Consider the following 23,628-nt stretch of genomic DNA (forward strand, 5'->3'; position numbering starts at 1 on the left):
CTTGACGGTGTATGCAGTCACAGACTGTGAACTGTTTGACTAGACGTGTGTGCAGTGCTAAATCACTCTGCAACTGACTTCGCCAAAGGTGTGAGTTTTATAATGCTAGGGGTGTTACTCTCAAATTGACTAAATTGGATTACTGGAGGATAAAGAATAAATCTCAAGTTCATCCCTAGTTCTAATTCTTCTAATGCCGGATGAAAGGGCTCTAAACGCTCTACACTGTGTGTGTGTGTGTGTGTGTGTGTGTGTGTGTGTGTGTGTGTTTGTGTGTGTGTGTGTCTAAATTCCTGCACTCTGGCGCCCTCTGGCCCTCTACTAGGCAGTGCATGAACACAGACACACACACACACTCACTCACAAGCCGAGCAGAGTTTCATAGTAGGCTCCACTTGGGCGGAGGCGCGGCAAAGCCGCGCCTCCTTCCGCGTTCGCAATAATCTGAGCGTCATTTGGAATTGACTTCTAAAAAGTCTGATTTTCGTTTCAGAACCAAAATAAGAAATTGGTTCATTTTTCTGATTTTGTGATTAGTATTTTTTGATTTGGGACTGACAAAAATAAACATGGGTTCTTTTTTCCAATTTTCTAGCCCACAAAAAAATCTGGAAAATGCTCAATTTTTGTAATTTTGTGATAAGTATTTTGGCATTTTTTTTATTTGGGACTGACAACGCTAAAAGCTCTTAAAATAGGTCTTTGCCATTTTCTCAACCCAGAACAAAAATCTAATAATGGGTTCATTTTTCCAATTTTTTAGCCCACAAAAAAATCTGGAAAATGCTCAATTTTTGATTTTTGACTGACAAAGGTTCATCTTAATTCATCTGGAATCTAAAACTCTGAAATGGTTATATTTTAAATGTCAGTCATCTTTTATTCATCCTTTTTCAAAACAAGTCACGTGACCACGTGTCAAATCACGTGGTCAAAATGAAAGTTCTAGTCTAACATGCAAGCAATAGGATCTACGGAAGGACGGACGGTCGGACGGATATTAGATCAGTAGGTAGGTATGTAGGTAGGTAGATAGATAGATAGATAGATAATCAAGTGTCTTGCAGAAAAATTCTCCACAGACCCACTGCACAAGGACTTTCCAGAACTGTCAACACCGCCCCATATAACCATATATGGCCATACCCATATATGGGCATATACTGATAACATCAGGGATCTCCATATATCCTACCACCACTATATAATTGAAATGCCTGTCTGGGCTTGGTCAGCACACGATCACTTCACCTGCCTCCAAACTTGCCACAGACTATTGATCAGTGCTCTGGCTAATACTTAGGCTTCTTTCCCCAGTGATCGGACTCTCAGCTTGAGAGAGGAGGGGAGGGGAGGAGGCGCAGGGCTCCTCCCCTGGCAGGGCTTCGCATAACGTTTATACCGGACTTCGCATGACGTGTGTGCAGAGAGGAGAGGAGAGGAGAGGAGAGGAGGGGAGGGGAGGGGAGAGGAGAGGAGGGGAGGGGGGAAGGGAGGGAGGAGAGGGGGGAGGGGAGAGGAGGATAGAGGAGGATCAGGTGTATGGCCGAGGCCATGAGCCCCGCTGCTTGCATGCATGTTCTGTACGTGACTCGACGCCCCACGCGCAGAGATCGTACACATGCCAGGAAGCTGTTTGTTCTGTCTTGAGACAGACGCGCCACCATCGTGGTCGAATCCAGCGAGATTCCCAGATTTCCCACGAAGGTGGCTTGGGATGGAACCAGCACGCTCTTCTGAGCGTTGATCGTGAATCCCAGGGATGTTAGGTGTGCAATGGCCAACTCTGTGTGCCGCGCCACCTCCTCCCTCGATCCTGCTGCCAGCAGCCAGTCGTCTATGTACGTCGCCAGACGGAGACCCTGCTGCCGCAGTGGAGCTATGGCCGCATCCGTGCATTTCACGAAAACCCGAGGGCTCAGTGACATGCCAAACGGAAGCACCGTGTATTCGTACACTTTGCCCTCGTAGCCAAAGCGCAGGAACTTCCGGTGTGGGGGGTAGCTGGGACGTGAAAATAGGCATCCTTGAGATCTATGCTCGTCCACCAATCTCCCTGTCGTATCGAGCGTAACAACGTTGCCGTTGTCAGCATTAGAAAATGTAAGACCTTCAGAAATCTGTTCAGGCCCTTCAGATTCAGAATAGGTCTCACGCCCCCCCCCCCCTTTCTTTTTCACCAGGAAATATTCCGAATAGAACCCGAACCGGTTCTGATTCGGGGATAATTCTCTGATTGGGGCGGCCATAGCTGAGTGGTTAGTGAGCCCGCCTAGGGGAGCCAGAGGCCCTGGTTGCCCCAGGTACGATTCCAGGCCACGCCAGCATATGTGTCGATGAAATGAAATTTGTCCCTGAGCAACCCCTAATTGCTCACAGGCCCTCATTGGAAACAAGCCCGCAAGCAGTGGTGTAAAGTAACTAAGTACATTTACTCAAGTACTGTACTTAAGTACAATTTTGAGGTACTTTTACTTTACTGGAGTATTTCCAGTTGTCTATACTTTTACTTCTACTCCACTACATCTCAGAGGCAAATATTGTACTTTTACTCCACTACAATTATTTGAAAACTTTAGTTACTAGTTACTTTTCAGATATAAATTATTACATTATAAAACACACATTAACCACTTTAGCCCTATTTCATACCTAGGCTATTTGAAAATAGCAGATCTACAAGCTCACAACGCGTCGCATCGCGACGCGTTGGGGGCATTCGTCCACATTCGTCCACATTAGCCCGTGGCATGTGCAGAGGATAGCGATTTGCATCAGTCTTTCGAGCTCCTTCGCATCCTCAACCCACTCAGCGTGGATCACCGCTGAGGGCTTTTTCGCCAGGGGTTTTGCCACCAGCTCTGCAAGTCTTACGGCGGCTGAACCCTGGAGGAGTGACATGGCGTTGAACGCTTTAGTAGCTGAGCCCGAGGCCTTGTAAAGCGTGTTCAGCGCTACTGTGTTGGCCCTCTTAGCGTAGTCAGCGAAGACGGGCCCGTGGTCAGCGAAGACGGGCCCATGGCGAGGGGGGGCGTCGGGGAGAGTGCTGCTGCTCGACTCGTCCGCCAGGTCGGTGGCCCTCTTGAGCCGATGGTCCAGCTGGAGCACGGTGAAGTCCTCGCAGGGCTTGCACGCATCCTCCTCCCCGGAGAAGTGGCGTGCGAGGAATGCGTGGTTGGACCCCAGGCAGGAGATGCAGAGCCGGTGACGGTCGTCTGCTGAGATGAGGAGGCTGCAGCCTTGTCGGCCGCAGGCCCGAGGCGCCTCCATTCCTGCTTCCTCCGACACGTGGCGAGAGGCTAGGTAGCTACCTAGCTTAGTCGTTAGCTTGTTAGTTGCGGCCTAGCCAGCTAACAGCGTCCGAGCTACCTCGAGCCTCGTGCTGTTTTTCTTTAGAAAAAACTGAGAGGACAGGAAAGGAAAATAAAATAAACGAGGAGTGTTTTAAATTAAACAGAAACTTTTGTCCGAAAAGCGCCCGTAGAGAGGCACAGGTGCCCTCGCTTTGGGATATTGTAGGATTGTTTCTCCGTAGATTGTTTAGCTGTGACTCGTGCGCGTTGCTGGGCAGAGTTAAGGAAGAGGGCGCACCCCTATGACGCGGGGGGTTTTATACCCCGGCCGGTAAACCGGATTTGCGTCACAGGACCCTATCCAATAAGAATTGCAACGGGAGTCCATGTTGTTGTGCTCTGTGCATCGCTAGGGGACGATGATATCCCATATGTAAGTACATTACGAAGGAAAGACATAAAAACTCTGTTACAAGTAAAAGTCTGGAAATCAAAATGTACTTAACCCATTGAGACCTGAAGCCGTTTCTACATGTCTCCTAAATCTCAACAGTTTTCTGAAAAACGTATGTTTCTATATCAGTGGTGTTCAATCTTTTTCATGTCCAGGACCCCCAAAATGATATGTATTTGGCCGCCGACCCCCATCAAAATATGTTGTTCCAGGGACCCCCCAGAAGCAAAGATTTGAGTAAAAAATGTTCGCTTTAAAAGTATATATATTCAAAGATTTGCACCAATTTTCAAGATTTTTCAAAAATAGCAGATCTACAAGCTCGTAGCGCGGCACTCGGTGCCGCGCTATGAGCTTGTAGATCTGCTATTTTTGAATAGCTCAAAGTGTAAAATAATGCTTTTTAGCTCAAATCTAAAAATGACACAGTTCCAGGTCTTAATGGGTTAAAGTACCAAAAGTAGAAGTACCCATAATGCAGAATGTCCCAATGCCCCATTACAAGTTTTCAAATGTATTAAAATATTTTGAAAATAGCAGATCTACAAGCTCACAATGAGTCGCAATGTGAGCTTGTAGATCGGCTATTTTCAAATTGCCGAAATCCATGGCTGAAGTGGTTAATGTGTGTTTTGTAATAATAATCTAAATCTACAAAGTAACTAGTAACTAATGTTTTCAAATAAATGTAGTGGAGTAAAACTACAATATTTGGATCCGAGCTGCAGCAGAGTAGAAGTAAAAGTATTGGAAATTAGAAATACTCAAGTAAAGTACAAATACCTCAAAATTGGACTCAAGTAAAGTACTAAGTAAATGTACTTAGTTACTTTCCACCACTGCTTGATGGCAAATCCGAGAAGCCGACTGTTTGGGTTGGCCAATCTGAGAAGCCGATTCATACAATCTTCCGAACACAAGGAGACCTTCTGTCTCTTTCTCAGGTCCGACAGATACAGATATTTGTGATTTCTTCGTTTTCTGAAACCGTCAGAATTGCCGTTTGGCTCTGCACGTGCTCATATGAGACCGAACGGTCAGACGCTGGCCGAGATATGCCCGGGACAGATTCTGCGTGACAGACAGACACAGAGATTCCGTAAATTATAGTATATAGATAATACATGGGATGCATAGCAAGTGTTACTGAAAAATAAATGTATTGCATTTTTTATGGATGGATTATTTTTTTCATTAAATAATTAATATTAAATAAAAAAGTCTAGAATGACTAAATATTGCTTACAAAATCAGCATGCAAGTAGTACAAATATTCAGCATACATATATCAGTGTCTGTAAAATAAAAGCACCTAAAATGGTTACTATGGAGAATTTATACTGCCATTGGAGGGCTTTAACTGGTTAAATAAAGGATAAATACAAAATACAAGTTTTGTCTATACAAACACAATTGGCCCGTAGTAAAAAACAGCAGAGGGCGCTGTTTTTCCTTTTCATTTGGCGATGGGTTCCCAGATTGGGGAGAGAGAAGCCAGGCGGGGAGGGTGATGCATAGATACAGTATAGAAACCTAGATACCTCATTGGCCTCTGCAGTTCGTTGGAGCAACTCGTATCGCGGCCGCCATTTTAGCGTAGGCAAACAAGTGACTACTGGCCAATCACAGCGCTCACAGGGCGTTGACTACTGGCCAATCACAGTGCGTCTTTTCCAAGACTTGTCAGAATCTAGTTGTCCCGCCCCCACCTGCCTCTGATTGGCCTACCGAACGCCCCCTTCTGTGACACATGCGGAAGCTTGCCTACAGCTTGCCTACGCGAAAATGGCGCCCGAGATACCAATGCCTCAGAGCCGAAGGAGGCGTCTACCTTTATATGTCTATGGGGTGATGCACTGCACGTATTCCTACTGGCTGGGGCGGCGAACAGGAGCACCACCGGAAGAGGAGGGCTGAAGTAGAGTGAACGGGCGGATACCCAGTCTCTACACGGAGAGGCGGTGCCCCCAGAGGCGAATTCAAAGGATTCTTTTTCTTTTTTTTTCTGCCCCAAAGTTATAGCATGTGCTTTTTGACAGTACTCCTACAGATTTGGTCCAAACATCACACGAATCGGTACACAGTATCTCTATAGTCATAAAACAAAACCGGTCTTTCAGATTTTTTCATATTCCATCTTGATTGGCTAAAAATGGCTTCCAAAGTTTGCATGAGTGCTCCATTTTGAACAACATGCCTCAAATCATGAACACAGCATGCAATTTCCGTGACATTTTCCATGCACATTCCCACTAGGCCGAGAAAGAAATGCCACTTGACATTTTCAAATCAGCCTCATGGTGGCACTATAACAGGCCAATTTGTGTTTTTACCTCTAACTGCACCCAGCGGTGTAAAACTTTGTATGTACACTCCCTACAGGTCAAGGCCAAACCTTTGCCCCGCATTTTTCACATCTGCCTTTTATAGCACCAAAAGGAGGCCGACTTATGTAAAAAAAAAAAATTTAATTACTTCTTCCCATTTTATCCAAATTTCACGCAAATCGGTACACATGATCTCTATAGTCATGCGATCAAGACGGATTCCTGATCATATTCCATCCTGATTGGCTAAGATTCACATCTAAAGTTTGCAGTAGCAGGTATAATTTAGCAAAACACATTTTTGGAACAAAATGCCTCAAATCATGAACGCATTGTCCGAGTGCCGTGCAAGGCCTAAGCAGAAATGGCACCCTTTTCAAATTGGCCTATTATAGCGCCACCAGGAGGCCACAATAACCTACCTGACCTGGCGGAGACCTGTGCTCCGAGGACCACTTTTTCTAGTTTGTGTTTAGAATCAGCAGTAAGCAACAACAAATGTGTTTTCTTTTCATGCATGCATTTATTAACCTATTTCTAGACTTTTAATATTTATAAAATATATACAGAAAGTTCTGACATAGGCCAAATGACATAAAAATACAGATTCATTTCCTGTCACATCTGAAGTTCATCCATTCATCACATCCAAACATTTGTTACCTTAAAAAAAGTTAACTTTGTCCTTCTTTTTGAGATTTTACATAATTTAATATGCTTGATTTCGATCCTGAGAATTCCCTACAGTGTCTCTGGTAACATTTTCAAAGTGTATTGTTTAAATGGTGGATTACATTAGTTTGGATCTGAGTGTTAGCATACACTTTCACTTCTTCAGATATACTTTTATATTTTTTGATCCCACAGCAAATGCGTAGCTTCGTCCGTTGATCTCTTTCATGTGGTTAAGTGTGAATAACTATGTCCATTCATTGGAGGTCCGATCATTCAGAATCAAGTAGACTTTATGAAGGAAAATGTCCATAGTAGAGATGACATCTCTGTTCTTAAGATGTAGTGGACACTTCTGTCTTGCTGGCAGACACTGAGGTCTCATCATCAACCGAGCCACCCATTCCAATGGTGCTCAGCATGCAGCTACGGAACTGGAAAGGAGAGCAAATGGAGGAAGTCATATTAGAATAGAATAGTTGGTTTAGTAGTTTTCTTAGAAAATGATGCAGTGGTAGCTGAGAACAATGCACCAAATACAGTAGATCCTAACGATTTAACATTTGCAACAATATAATAACTACAACATTAAGGAGGACTCGTGTTAGTTTTAGAATTGATGGGACATGGGATTTTTTTTTAATCAAGTGAATTCACTCAAAGATAGAGGCCTGGGCGTTTATGCTTATGAAAATGTCAAATAAGAGGAGAGATGGATCAAACTGTTCTGTTACATGATCAGTGGTCATAGAACAATAAACATAATCTTAATTGCATCATTATGGTTCCAGAATGGCAACAATGTTTGATTAAACACAAATTCATAAATGCAGCAACTGGAGATAAAGTCTGAGGGGAAAGATGTTCTAATAGTAGTAACTAGAAAACATTTTTAAGTATTGTGAATGTTATCTCTTCCAACTTGCCCTAACTGAAGGGGACTGTGTAGCTGACTTCCATCACAAGTCAAGGGGTTAGTATCTTTTATACTGTGGGAGTTGCCACAAGTTAATAACATCTGATCTGTATGTGAATGCAGTAATCTGGTCTGTAAGATAACTGACCTGTTTGTTTAGCAGTACATAGATGATTGGGTTGAACAAGGAAGAGCTTTTAGCAAAGAAGGCAGGGATAGCCATGGACACGGCAGTGAAAGCAGTTCCCTTGTTCAGGAAGAGATAGGCAGCATAGCTGGCATAGGGACACCAAGCAACCAAGAATCCCACAACCATAAGACAACACATGCGTGTGACTTCCTTCTCAGCTTTCTGGGTGGATGCTGAGTCCTGCTGCTGAGCTGCTGCCTGAATTGAATTATTGCAGAAATGATAGAAATGAGAATAGTTAACATGTCAAAGGCTACAGTACAATATGAACTTTCATGATCAAAAAAGTAACAAAGTTTTAAATTCAAGGTGGTATTGAGGTAAAATGTGCGTCCTGTTTTGTGATGCTACAGAATTCCTGTATCACAGACCTCTACATTAGGATTTAGAAACGACCATGATTGTACGTAATAACAAGTCTTACTGCTTTGACTGTCAGCACAAGGCTTCCATAGGTGAAGAAGATTGTGACAACTGGAACACAGAAGTGGCAGCTGAACATGTACATGACGTATGATTCATTGTTGAATCCTGGAGCGTTGGTGTAGTAGTCTGGTCCACAGGAGCACTGCATCCCCTCAGGAATGTATCTGATCATTATTAATTGAGTCAATAGAGAGCAGTGATTAGAAAGGCACATACTGTACATTCTGCGATTGATGACCTCTGAGACATTCAGTTGAACTTACCTGGACCAGCCAACAAGTGGAGGGGCAGCACAGGCCATGGCCATGACCCAGCTGAAAGCAACTCCAGCTCCAGCATGAGCGTTTGTGAACTTGAAACTTCCCATAGGTTTGCACACAACAATGTATCTTTCAACAGCCAGCACCACCAATGACCACAGAGAAACTTGACCTGTAAGTCAATAGAAAAGAAATGTTTAGCTCTCAGTTGGAAAAATGCACAAGACCTTGACAGGCAATACCAATTGAAAGACCAGTGTGCATTTATACATACTATACAAGTCAAATGTTATACCTCCAAGTGTAGCCATGAAGCCCTCAATGGCGCAACCCATTGGTCCAAAAATAAAGTAGCCGTTCATAGCACTGCAGATGGTGATGGTGAATCCAAAAAGGACCATGATCATACCAGCTGCAGCCAAGTTTACGATAATGAAGTTGAGAGGTTGACGGAGCTTCTTGTTCTGAGCAGTAACCAACAATGTCAAACCGTTGATGGGGAAGCCAAAACTGATCAGGAAAAACATGTAGGCTGCAAGTGCATAGAAAGCCATTTTTGGCGCCAAATAATACTGAGGATAAAGAAAAGGACTCCGCACAAGCCCGGTCCTGTTGTTCATCGGAATATAGAAGTTATTGCCTTCGGTGCCGTTCTCCATCTTGGCTGTATGCAGTCACAGACTGTGCACTGTTTGACAAGAAGTGTGTGCCGTGCTAAACCACTCTGCAATGATGTTGCAAAGCGTGTGCGTTTTATACCTTTCGAACAGTGCTTTCAAGTAGGACTTGTACCTTTAACCTTAATACCTTAATACCTTAATTGTGTTGTGGGAAAACAACAGAAATCTACTTAGATTACTGGAGGATTAAGAATAAGTTCATCCCTAGTTCAAATTCTTTCTAACGCAGGATGGAAGGGCTCTACATTCATTGTGTTTGGTCAGGGGATCTTAGTATAATCTGAGCGTCAATTGGAATTGACTTCAAAAAAGTATATTTTTCTGATTTTTGTTTCAGAACCAAAATAAGAAATTGGTTCATTTTTGTGATTTTGTGATTAGTATTTTGGCATTTTTTGATTTGGGACTGACAATGCTAAAAGCTCTTATAAAAGGTTTTTGCCATTTTTTTTTTACCAGAACAAAAATAAAAGAATGGCTTCATTTTTACAATTTTCTAGCCCACAAAAAAATCTGGAAAATGCTAAATTTTTGATTTTTGACTGACAAAGGTAAAAGGTCATTCAATTGTCTTTGTTTTTCTTAATTCATCTGGAATCTAAAACTCTGAAATGGTTATATTTTAAATGTCAGTCATCTTTTATTCATCCTTTTTCATAAAAACAAGTCACGTGACCACGTGTCAAATCATGTGGTCTTTGTCCTTCAAAATGAAAGTTCTAGTCTAACATGCAAGCAATAGAATTGACTGACAGACAGACAGACAGACAGACAGACAATCAAGTGTCTTGCAGAAAAAATCTCCACAGACCCACTGCACAAGGACTTTCCAGAACTGTCAACACCGCCCCATATAACCATATATGGCCATACCCATATATGGGCATATACTGATAACATCAGGGATCTCCATATATATTACCACCACTATATAATTGAAATGCCTTTCTGGGCTTGGTCAGCACACGATCACTTCACCTGCCTCCAAACTTGCCACAGACTATTGATCAGTGCTCTGGCTAATACTTAGGCTTCTTTCCCCAGTGATCGGGACTCTCAGCTTGAGAGACGAGGGGAGGGGAGGAGGCGCAGGGCAGAGGGCAGAGGAGAGGGGAGGGGAGCGGGGGAAGGGAGGGAGGGGAGGGGAGGGGAGGGAGGAGAGGAGAGGAGAGGAGAGGAGGGGAGAGGAGGATAGAGGAGGGGAGAGGAACAACTGACATCTAGATGTGAGGGCCCAAACCTCTTGTCGGCACAAAAGGGACATGGACAGACAGACGGTAAAACGGGTGCTATGACAACGGGTATAACAGGTATTGCATTAGCCATGGTTCACATGACGCTTGTATACAAGCGTCATGGTGCCGAGTCCCCCTGGTCTAAAGTTGTGTTCGATTTTTTCACATTGCCATCTCTCACATAAACATAAACGTTCAGATTTCAAATATAAAGTGCTTACCACCGAGCCACGGATGTTACAAGGCGATGCGGACCGCGATGAGTACCCGTATCTCTCGTATTGTTCAATAAAAAGCATTTTAATCCCATCGCCGGCCATTTTCTCCAAATTGTCTCCGATACTTTCAACCATGCGACACTAATGGTTGGGAGGTGTATTGCACTCTGATACATTACAAAACAAAAAAAATCAAAAAAAGAAAATGGCCGGCGATGGGATTAAAATGCTTTTTATTGAACAATACGGGAGATACGGGTACTCATCGCGGTCCGCATCACCTTGTAACATCCGTGGCTCGGTGTAAGCACTTTATATTTGAAATCTGAACGTTTATGTTTATGTGAGAGATGGCAATGTGAAAAAATCGAACACAACTTTAGACCAGGGGGACTCGGCACCATGACTGTCATGGTATGACAGTCATGTTTCAGGGCTAGTATTGCATAACAGGGCGGGGCATGCATTCCCTATTTTCATTGTTCACAACTTGCATCGTTCCCAAGTAGGCCAGTGACCGACGGGCACAGGTCTAGTCTTATAAAAAAGAAAATCTCCCAACTTGATTCCATTTTCTTCTCATTTAGTGTTGAGGCCCTTGGCCGATATGCTACTGACCACAGTTCACTTTGAGGTCCTGCTCACTGCTGGGCCTATGGATCACCAGGCTCAAAGTTTAGTGCTGATACTAAGCCCTTCAACTGCATCCTCCATGCCATGTCTGATGTCCTGGGGGGTTCTCTGCCAAGTCAATGGCACCAGCTGAGGCAGCTGACGTATTTGTTATATTCCTCACATGAATCGCGAACTATCTATCTATCTATCCTATTGCTTGCATGTTAGACTACAACTTTTATTTTGAAGGACAAAGACCACGTGATTTTACACGTGGTCACGTGACTTTTTTGTTTTGATGAAAAAGGTTGAATAAAAGATGACTGACATTTCAAATAATAACCATTTCAGGCTTTTAGATTCCAGATGAATTAAGAAAAACAAAGACAAATAAAGAGCTTTTTCCTTTTGTCAGTCCCAAATAAAAAAATGCCAAAATACTAATCAGAATATCAGAAAATTTGAGCATTTTCCAATTTTTTTGGTGGGCTCGAAAATTGAAAGAATTAAGCCATTCTTTGATTTTTGTTCTGGGATGAAAAAATGGCAAAAAACTTTTTTAAGAGCATTTTTCAGTTTCAGTCCCAAATAAAAAAATACCAAAATACTAATCAGAATATCAGAAGATTTGACAATTTTCCTGATTTTTTGGTGGGCTAGAATATTGGAAAAATAAAGCCATTCTTTGATTTTTGTTCTGGGATGAAAAGATGTCAAAAACCTTTTTTAACACATTGGGTGCCAGCATTTTATAATAACAGATTACGTTCGGTGCCAGAAATCTCACCGTTGAGCTGCGCAGCGCTGTTTAAGCTGTAGACTCCACGACGTGCAAAATGTGAAAAAAAATGCATGCCTCCATTTTGCCCGATGGTCCTGGCTAACGCCTGGAACGATAACATCCCTCACACGAGTAACAATGGCGGAGCGATCGTGCATACAAAATGAGTCGTTTTCCCCAGCGTAAAAAGTTTCGGAGTTATAGGGGTTTTAGATAAGGAGATAGAACGGAAGCGGATGGGCGCCATGTTTTTTGACACGGTGATCCATCTGGCCTATCCTTCTCAGAATCACCACAGGTGATTCCAGAGCTGCTCCAGCCCCTCCCGTGTGGAAAAAAACAAAAAAAACAAAAAGACACCAAACACGGTTCAGACCGTGTTCGGCACCAAAGCGCTACTCTGTGAAAACACGGTTCAGACCGTGTTTGGCACCCGATGTGTTAAGAGTTTTTTTCAGTGTCAGTCCCAAATCAAAAGACGTCAAAATACTAAGCAAAGTTTTATTTGGGGTCTGAAAGGAAAATCAGTCAAATAGACTTTTCAGAAGTCGATTCCAATTGAATCTCAGATTATACTAAGATCCCCCGTCCTGGCCTGCACATTTTTCTAGTTCATTTCCAATATCACTTGTTTAATTTGTATCCTGACTAAGTTCCCTATCCTTCGAAGCCGTAATCCATCTTGACAGTATATGCAGTCACAGACTGTGCACTGTTTCACTAGACGTGTGTGCAGTGCTAAATCACTCTGCAACTGACTTCGCCAAAGATGTGAGTTTTATACCGCTAGGGGTGTTACTTTCAAATTGACTAAATTAGATTATTGGAAGCCTTGTGGCCTTGAGGTGTGAGGTTGGCCGTGTGGCCTTGTGGTGTGAGGTTGGCCGTGTGGCCTTGTGGTGTGAGGTTGTGAGTGTCCGCCCTGAGACTGGGAGGTCTGGGTTCGATCCCCGGCCGGGTCACACCAAAGACTCTAATAATGGGACCCAGTGCCTCCCTACTTGGCACTCAGCATCAAGGGTCGGATTGGGGTAAGTCCCTGGGACATACTAGTGTCTTGTCCAGGGGGTGTACTTGCATATCAAGCTGACTCACGCTAAGGAAACAGGAGATAGGCTCCTGCCCTATGCGCCACAGGGCTCGGCAAGGCTTACTTATGATAGTAACACTTGCTATGCATCCCATGTATTATGAACATACTTATAATGCATTCTAATAACACTGTATAATTATAGTTACGGTATAAGCACTCATAAGTTATCATAATGCTTTATGATAACACATTATAAATCATTTTATAATGGTAAATGGTGCATTTATATAGCGCTTCTATCCGAAGCGCTTTACATTGATTGTGCCATTAACCCATTCACACACACATTCATACACCGATGGCGGAGGAAACCATGCAAGGCACCAACCTGCTCATCGGGAGCGATTAGGGGTTCAGCGTCTTGCTCAAGGACACTTCGACACTAACTCTAGGGGAGTGCCCCAGCCCGGGATCAAACTGGGAACATTGCGGTTCTCCAGTTCACACTACCCGGCCACTCTGTGGCTCTTCTAATGACTTAGAAAGTTAAATATAAACGCATTGCAGTGGTGTAGAGTAACTAAGTCACTTACTCAAGTACTGTACTTAAGTACAATTTTGAGGTACTTTTACTTTACTGGGGTATTTCCAATTGTCTATACTTTTACTTCTACCCCATTACATCTCAGAGGCAAATATTGTACTTTTATTCCACTACAATTATTTGAAAACTTTAGTTACTAGTTACTTTGCAGATATACATTATTACATTATAAAACATATATAACCACTTTAGCCCAATTTGATACCTAGGCTATTTGAAAATAGCCGATCTACAAGGTCACAACGTGACCTTGTAGTTTGTAGATCTGCTATTTTCAAACATTATAGTACTTTTACTTTTATGTATATATGGAGAGAGAGAGATAAGAGATTTATGCTGTATAAATAAGCACCTATATTGGCAGTCATGTCACCAGAAGTGGCACCTATATTCAGACACTCATCCTCCACTGACAATAGAAGGCCTGCTCAACCATCCTGTATGTATGTACTGTACAATTTTTTTGCTATTCCTCAGATTTTGTCCAAACATCATGCAAATTGGTACACATTATCTCTATAGTCATGTCATCAAGGCGGACCTGCTTTTTCGTATTTCATCCTGATTGGCTAAGATTGACTTCTACTACCTGGCCTGCACTTTTTTCTAGTTTATACATTTTTCAGTACAAAATCGACCAAGTGTTATTTTTGTAGTGATGTGATGTAGCTGGCCTTTAGTTTAGACTAGAGGCTCTCCTAAAGAGGGGGTCTTTTGTAGTTAGAATCAAATATATAGACAACAAATACATCTTTTCATGCATGCATTTATTAATCTATTTCTAGACTTTTGTTATTTATAAAATATATACAGAATACAGTAAGCCAACAAATATGATAGCCCCACAATGACATAAAAATACAGATTCATTTCCATTCACATCTGAAGTCCATCCATTGATCGTGATGCTGAGAATTCCTTACAGAGTCTCTGGTATCAAAGCGTTTTTATCTCAGTGGTGAGTTGAAGCAGTTTGGATCTGAGCCTTAACACTTTCACATCTTCAGATATACTTTATTTATTTTGATCCCACAGCAAATGCGTAGCTTCATCTGTTGATCTCTGCCATGTGGTAAAGTGTGAATAACTATGTCCATTCATTGCAAGTCAGGTATTTGAATTTTTTCCCAAATTGAAATGTACAGTATTTCAGTCCATGAAGACGTTCATTCAGAATCAAGTAGACTTTATGAAGGAAAATGTCCATAGTACAGATGACATCTCTGTTCTTAAGATGTAGTGGACACTTCTGTCTTGCTGGCAGACACTGAGGTCTCATCATCAACCGAGCCACTCATTCCAAGGGTGGCCATAATGCAGCTACGGAACTGGAAAAGAGAACAAATGGGGAAGTCAGATGTGAAGTGAGTTGGTTTATAGTAGTTTGCGTAGAAAAATATCTAGTGGTAGTAACATTTTAACCATTTAACATTTTCCACAATACAATAACTACAACACTAAAGTGGACTCTTATTAGATCGAGGACCGATGGACTAATAATAAGAGGAGATGAATCAAACTATTCTGTTACATGATCTGACCAGTCATAGAAGAGTAAACATAATCTTAATTGCATGATTAGGGTTCCATAATGGCAATAATATATGAAGATAAAACGGCTTGTGTTGTTCAATTCATAAATGCAGTAATAAGAGTTGCCAAAGTGGGAATTGCCAAAGTTAAAGGTAAGGTAAGTGATATTTTTTGTTAAAACTAAAACCTTTTGTTAAATGGTTAAAGCTCTATATTCTGGTAGTAATCATTGCTATAAACAGTTTTTTCAGTCACAGGGGTCTCCCTGTCTCTCCAGCTCTTTAAAAATAAACAGAAGATACATTTTCAGGTAGGTGACAACATTTCAGCCAATCAGGAGAGAGTACCCATTTTCAGATTGTCCCAGTTCCAATTTTGTCTGCTCATTTCTTTGTGACATCACTTCCAATATGACTTGTTTAATCTGTATCCCGACTAAGTTCTCTATCCTGATTGGATGCAATTGGTATCCCGACCTCAAAATTTATTTTCTGTTTAATAAAGAGCTGGAGAGACATGGAAACACTTGATACTGAACAAACACTCTACAGCAATGATTATCAGAATATAGAGCTATTTAACTATGTAACCAAAGAAAATCACTTACTCTACCTTTAATAACTGTTAATAATATCTGTAACATAGTTGAGTAAGTGAATGTAAAATAACATACCTGTTTGTTATAGAGTACATAGATAATTGGATTAATGAGGGCAGAGCTTTTTGCAAAGAAGGCAGGGACAGCCATGCCAAGAGCAGTGAATTCCATTCCCTTGTTTAAGAAGATAATGCCAGTATAGGTGGCATAGGGTGTCCACTGAACTATATATCCCAAAACCATAAGCACACACATGCGGGTGACTTCCCTCTCAGCTTTCTGGGTGGATGCTGAGTCCTGCTGCTGAGCTGCTGCCTAAAATGGATTATGACAGAAATGAGAATAGCTGACATATCACAGGCTACAGCACAATGTGAACTTCCATGATCAAAAGAAACCTGTTCCCAAGCCTAGTTTTAATTTCAATGTTGCTTGGTACTTATAGATTTAGAGAAACTAGCATGATGTTGTACTGTAAGTAATAATGAGTCTTACTGCTTTGACTGTCAATACAAGGCTTCCATAGGTGAAGAAGAGTACGATAAGTGGAATAAACCAGTGAACGACAAACATGTAAATGATGTATGATTCATTGTTGAATCCTGGAGCACGGGTGTAGTAGTCTGGTCCACAGGAGCACTGCATCCCCTCAGGAAGGTATCTGAAAATCATCAAATGAGTCAATAGAGAGCAGTGATTAGAAAACCACTTACTGTACATACATTCTGCGATGGATGACCTCTGGGACATTCAGTTGAACTTACCTGGACCAGCCAAAAAGTGGAGGGACGGCACAGGTGGCAGCCATGAACCAGCTGAAAACCACTCCAGCCACAGCATGAGTGGATGTGAACTTGAAGCTTCCCATAGGTTTGCACACAACAATGTATCTTTCAACAGCCAGAACCACCAATGACCACAGAGCAATTTCACCTATAAGTAAATAGAAAACAAATGTTTATAACACATACGTGTAGGTCCAATGAGCTTTCACAGTTCTCTTGGCAACTCAAACAAAGGTTTGAGGGTTTGGAAATTTGAATAATATCTTGACAGGCAACATGCAATGAAAGACTAGTATGCATTTACAGGTACTCAACAAGTCAAATATTATACCTCCAAATGTAGCCATGAAGCCCTCCATGGCGCAAAAATTTGGTCCTGTAATAAAGTAGCCATTAATAGCACTGGTGATGGTGATGGTGAATCCAAAACAGACCATGATCATACCAGCGAAAGCCAAGTTCATGATAATGTAGTTGAGAGGTTGACGGAGCTTCTTGTTAGTAGCAGAAACATACAATGTTATTCCATTGATAGGGAATCCACAACCGATCATGAAAACCATGTAGAGAGCAAGGCATTTGTAAAGAATTGGATCTGCCAAGTAATACTGAGGATAAAGAAAAGGACTCCGCACAAGCCCACTCCTGTTGTTCATGGGAATATAGTAGTTTTGTCCTTCGAAGCCGTAATCCATCTTGACGGTGTATGCAGTCACAGACTGTGCACTGTTTCACTAGACGTGTGTGCAGTGCTAAATCACTCTGCAACTGACTTCGCCAAAGATGTGAGTTTTATAACGCTAGGGGTGTTACTCTCAAATTGACTAAATTAGATTATTGGAGGCCTTGTGGCCTTGAGGTGTGAGGTTGGCCTTGTGGCCTTGTGGTGTGAGGTTGTGAGTGTCCGCCCTGAGACTGGGAGGTCTGGGTTCGATCCCCGGCCGGGTCACACCAAAGACTCTAATAATGGGACCCAGTGCCTCCCTACTTGGCACTCAGCATCAAGGGTCGGATTGGGGTAAGTCCCTGCGACATACTAGTGTCATGTCCAGGGGGTGTACTTGCACATCAAGCTGACTCACGCTAAGGAAACAGGAGATAGGCTCCTGCCCTATGCGCCTCAGGGCTCGGAAAGGCTTACTTATGATAGTAACACTTGCTATGCATCCCATGTGTTATGAACATACTTACAATGCATTCTAATAACACTGTATAATTATAGTTACGGTATAAGCACTCATAAGTTATCATAATGCTTTATAATAACACATTATAAATCATTTTATAATGACTTAGAAAGTTAAATATAAACGCATTGCAGTGGTGTAAAGTAACTAAGTACATTTACTCAAGTACTGTACTTAGAGGTAGGGTAAGTGATTTGCGTTGGTTAAAATAATTGTTAAATAGCTGTATATTCTGATAGTACTCATTGCTATAGAGTGTTTGTTCAGTATTAGGAGTCTCCTTGTCTCTCCACCTCTTTATTAAACAGAAAATGCATTTTCGTTTCAGTTTCATTTCCAATTTTATCCAACCAGGACAGAGAACTCAATCAGGATACAGATTAAACAAGTGAAATTGGAAGTGATGACACTAAGAAATGAGCAGACAAAATTGGAACTGGAACACTATACAAGTTACGCTTAAAAATGGGTACTTTCTCCTGATTGGCTGAGATTTTGACACCTACCGAAAAATGTATTTTCTGTTTATTAAAGAGCTGGAGAGACAGGGAGACATCTGTTACTGAAAAAACACTCTATAGCAATGATTACTATCAGAATATAGTATTTTAACCTTTTAACAAAATACTTTTTGTTTTAACCAAAAAATATCACTTACCCTACCTTTAAGTACAATTTTGAGGTACTTTTACTTTACTGGAGTATTTCCAATTGTTTATACTTTTACTTCTACTCCTCTACATCTCAGCGGCAAATATTGTACTTTTACTCCACTACAATTATTTGAAAACTTTAGTTATTAGTTACTTTGCAGATATACATTATTATAAAACATACATTAACCACTTTAGCCCTATTTCATACATAGGCTATTTGAAAATAGCCGATCTACAAGCTCACAACACGTCGCATCGCGACACGTAGTGAGCTTGTAGATCTGCTATTTTCAACATTTTAACTTTTACTTATGGTACTTTAAGTACATTTTGATACCAATACTTTTGTACTTTTACTCAAGTACATTTTTAGTTCCTGACTTTTACTTCTAACAGAGTACTTCTACATTGCAGTATTGATACTTTTATTTAAGTAAAACATTTGAGTACTTTTTCCACCACTGGAGAAGACGTTCAGTAGCATCCTCAATTCAGGCCACCTCCAGCTACGCCTCCTGTCTTTTCATCTGTGCCATTGTTTCCAAGACGTACAGCATGGCTGCCATTGTTTCCAAGCCGTACAGCATGGCTGCCATTGTTTCCAAGCCGTACAGCATGGCTGCCATTGTTTCCAAGCCGTACAGCATGGCTGCCATTGTTTCCAAGCCGTACAGCATGGCTGCCATTCTTTCCAAGCCGTACAGCATGGCTGCCATTGTTTCCAAGCCGTACAGCATGGCTGCCATTGGCTGGTTTAGTACATCTTCCCTCTCACTCTTGCTGGTATCCTTCTGTCATTAACTGAGCACTTTCCTCCATCTGTTCCGCCACGCCTGCACTATCCTCTTCACCTCTCTTCCACCTTATACTTATACTGGCTTAGGGACACAAACTAGATTGGCAGTGGTGGAAAAAGTACTCAAATGTTTTACTTAAGTAAAAGTATCAATACTGCAATGTAGAAATACTCTGTTAGGGCGCGCTCCCACCGCACTTTTATTTTACCTCCGGGGCGGAATCTGCCAATGCTTTGTCAATGCAAATGCGTGGATTCACACAAGAGCGGATCTGTCGGCATGTCGCGCAGACCTTGCGTTTATCCGCTCTACGCGACTTGTCCATTTGAAGCATAAAACTGCTGGAGGCAGGAGCTGATTTTCCCCCTCTGTCCAATCGGGTGAGTCGAAGGCGGACCGTCCCAAGACTCAGGAAGCACCATGGTGCTCAAGGCAGAAGGCGGTGCGGGCTACGGGGAGGGTCTTGAAAGTGAGTGACAGCTCAAAAGTACAAAAGTATTGCCATCAAAATGTACTTAAAGTACCAAAAGTAAAAGTACCCATAATGCAGAATGTCCCAATGCCCCATTAAAAGTTTTCAAATGTATAAAAATCTTTTGAAAATAGCAGATCTACAAGCTCACAATGCATCGCTTTTTTTTTGTTGCTGATGGGTTCCCAGATTTTGTGGGAAGTGACATACGTATACATAGTTGGACACTGATATGGATGTTTTGGTGCAAAATCCTTTTGTTATTTGTGGTATTTATTGTGCATGGTTTACATAATAAAAGTGTTGTAATGTCATATTTATAAGATGTGTTTTTTTTTGTTACTGGCTGAACGTGTGGTGTATTTATTTTAAGGCCTGTGTCTGACTTCCTTTTTATTTAGAAAAAGTGGGTGTGGGTGGGGTAATGGTTTTACGATACGATAATACTTTATTGTCAGTTCACACTGAAATTTGTCTTGCGACACAGCAGCCATGTATGCAACAATAAACATGACATAAGAAAACAAAACAGAATACATACATAAAGACATACAAAGACAAGAGCAATGTCCACCTCTCAGCCTACCCCAAGCCTACAACTCCTGATTAAGCCTCAATGTCGTCTGATGGACAAAGGACCTCTTCAGTTTGACCTTATTGTATGTAGGAACACTGTATCTCCTTCCTGAAGGCAGCAACCTATATTCTCCATACAAAGCATGGCTTGTGTTTGAAGTGATATTCCTTGCCAACCTTATCATACTGTCATTATACGTAGATGTATAGAGCCTCTGAAGTGGTTGTCCAACAATCTTTGAACAAATGTTCAGTTGCTGCAGCAGTTGTGACTTTAAGGCTACAGACAGACATCCATACCAGGTGGTACTACAGTACTGAAGAACACTCATAATAACAGAAGTGAAAAACAAAAGAAGAATCTGTCTACTAGCACCAAAAGATCTCAGGCGGCGAAGGAAATAGACTCTTTGCTTTGTCTTCTTACCCACTGATTCAATCTGGTCTTTCCATGACAGAAGGTGGTCAATTACTACTCCTAGGTATGTATACGAACATACCTGGTTGATCTGTTCACTATGAATAGTAATGGGGGATCTGTGTATCTCTAGTGGGGCACCAAAAACAATCTCCTCTGTCTTTTTTGTGTTAATGATAAGAGCGTTGTTATCACTCCACTCCACCACCTTATTTACTCTGTGTTGGTGCAGTCCAGGATCACTGGAACTATCCAAAAGAGAAATCAAAACTGTATCATCAGAGTACTTTAGAATGTATTGGTCTGGTTTGTCAGTGCGACATTCAGACAGACATTCCTCAGTACGACAGCTGTCAGTATAAAGGGTGAAAAGTACAGCTGAGCTTACACAACCCTGGGGAGCACCAACATTAGTAGTTAATGCTGCGGAGAGGGTTCTGTTCACTTTCACCCTCTGTACTCTGTTAGTAAGGAAGGAAGCATACCAGTGAATTAAGTATGGATTCAGTTCCAACTGTACCATCTTTGACACCAGAATATCAGACTGTATTGTATTGAAAGCTGAAGAGAAGTCTAAGAACAGCACCCTTGCATGATTCTTATTAGACTTATCTAGGTGTTTTGTAATGAAGTGGACCAGTGTGACAACCGCATCCTCTGTACCGCAACCTTTCTTATAAGCAAACTGACAGGGGTCGAATTTGTCTTTAGTTATACTTACAAGATGTTGCAACAGTATTCTTTCCAGTGATTTCATGATCACTGAAGTGAGAGCTATGGGTCTATAATCCTTATGTTCTTTTGGACATCGGATTTTGGGTAGTGGTTTTATGTGTGAGGTTTTCCAACACAGAGGAATTATGTGTGTGTCTACAGAGGTTTGAAATATTGGTTGCCACACAGGAGCCAACTCAGATGCGAAGTTTTTGAGGAGGAAAGCACTGCACTCGTCCGGCCCATTAGCCTTCCTTGTGTTAGTACACCAAAACACTTTTCTGACATCCTCTTCAGTGATGATAATTCTGTCTGAGGGGGCAGGTGTTACAGCCTTAAGTATTTCAGTGCACTTAGAGGAATCACCTAATGATTCGAATCTAGCAAAGAAAGTATTTAGGTCATTAGAAAAGCCAAGTTCATTATCTGTCACAATAGGTTTTGTTGGGGATGACATTCCCGTCATGGATTTCATAGTATCCCACGCCTTTTTGTGATTTTTGGCTTTGAACGCATCCTCTAGATGCTGTCTATGTGCCAATTTTGCCTGCCTCATTTTTGTTTTTAGCTTTTTTTCTGTCAATTTGAGTGCACCGAAATCTTTGTTTATGAAGGCTGTTTTCCTTTCATTTATAACATTCTTTATGTCCTTGGTCACATAAGATTTATTGTTCGGATAGATTTTAATTTCTTTTGTAGGAACAACCAGCTGTACACAAAAATTAATGTAATCATTTGTAACTGTGGTTACTTCGTCCAATGAACCATCTCTAAAGGTGTCCCAATCTGTACAGTCCAGGCATGCTCTCAGTTGTTCCTTGCTTTCATTTGTCCATGTCCTAACTACTTAGGTTTTGATATGCAAAAGGTGTGTTTGTATGTTTTATGGAAGAAATATTTGTTTTCTCATGTTGCTAAAGCAGTTGTGCGCATTCAGAATGTAATCTGACAAATGTGACTGATTGTGATCACATGACTTTAATGAAAATGCTTCCCAATTTGTGTGACTATTTGGCAACATTTTTAGGAGTATTTGCAAAAAATGTGTTTTAAAGGAACTGCAACAGGCAGGAACTTCAGTGGACAAAAATAGCTGGGGCACTATTTAGGAAGAGTTGTGTCATAATGCAAGGAGTCCAGGGTACATTGCCTTCTGTATTGTATATCCAAGTGTTAGAGGCCATAATGTGAAACTGGCTGTTATAGCGCCACCATGAGGTCAATTATAGGGCCAGAATTTCTTCCTTGGCTTACTGGGATTTCATTATGATCAATTCAATGCTGTTCACAAACACACACAGACGCACAGACAGATTGACAAACAGGCACATATGTATGTATATGTATGGGGAGTTGCATCATGATGCAAGGAATAGAGGGAAGAAAAGATGATTATTATACAACCTACGGTTCAAGAGTTATAGGACAATGCGTGAAGTGGATTGTGGCACAATGAGGTGGTTTGAAAAGATTGGGTGGAGGTTATTCCTTGGCCTAGTGAGAATGTGCATGCAAAGTTACATTGCATGTGTGGAAAATAACACACTGTGGCATTTTTTGCTAAAAGATACCAACCCTGCATACTTTGGAAGGCAGTTGTAGCCAATCAAAATGGAATATAAGAAATCTGACAAATACGTCTTAATGACATAACTACAGAGATAATTTGTACCTACTTATAGCGCCACCATGAGGCCAATTTGAAGTTTGATGTAGGGTGGCATTTCTCCCTTGGCCTAGTGGGAATGTGCGTGCAAAGTTTCAGGGCAATCAAAGGCTGCGTTCATGATTTTAGGTATTCTGTACAAAACGGGCCACTGTGATCCCACAGCCACCAAATGCGCACCTTCATCTGTTGATCTCTTTCATATGGGTAAGTGTGAATAACTATATCCTTTGATTAAAGGTCAGATATTTGCATTTGTCCCTTTCTCCAAATTGCCTTCGGTTCCGTTCTCCATATTGGTGTTATGCGATCTCAAACTGTGCACTGTTTGAGTAGACATGCTTGCAGTGCTAAACCACTCGTCTGGATTGATTGATTGATTGAATATTTTATTATGCAAAAAATGTAAAACAGCACAGTTACATTTAAAATACTTTGTCTAACAGGTCCGTTCATAAAAGTCCTTGCGGACTAGTTTCCAATGAGGGCCTTGGTATTCAATTCATAGGCAACTTCATAGGC

At 41.6% G+C, this 23,628-nt stretch overlaps 2 protein-coding genes across 2 annotated transcripts; both read right to left on the minus strand.

Annotated features, from left to right (window-relative positions):
* Positions 1-7,081: 7,081 nt before the first annotated feature.
* Positions 7,082-9,197, minus strand: LOC308083085 (green-sensitive opsin-like; the record flags this gene model as incomplete). Its single annotated transcript, XM_080425220.1, has 5 exons — positions 7,082-7,180; positions 7,811-8,050; positions 8,277-8,442; positions 8,542-8,710; positions 8,834-9,197. 5 exons carry the CDS (start codon positions 9,195-9,197, stop codon positions 7,082-7,084), a joined length of 1,038 nt encoding a protein of 345 aa, XP_080281346.1.
* Positions 9,198-14,933: 5,736 nt separating this feature from the next.
* LOC308083090 (green-sensitive opsin-like) lies at positions 14,934-17,315 on the minus strand (the record flags this gene model as incomplete). The annotated part of the gene is made up of 5 exons (XM_080425225.1): positions 14,934-15,032; positions 15,911-16,150; positions 16,331-16,496; positions 16,600-16,768; positions 16,952-17,315. 5 exons carry the CDS (start codon positions 17,313-17,315, stop codon positions 14,934-14,936), a joined length of 1,038 nt encoding a protein of 345 aa, XP_080281351.1.
* Between the last annotated feature and the right edge of the window lie 6,313 nt (positions 17,316-23,628).

The sequence above is a fragment of the Gymnoscopelus braueri genome, assembly GCF_963280865.1.
Source record: "Gymnoscopelus braueri genome assembly, chromosome: 3".
Lineage (NCBI taxonomy): Eukaryota > Metazoa > Chordata > Actinopteri > Myctophiformes > Myctophidae > Gymnoscopelus > Gymnoscopelus braueri.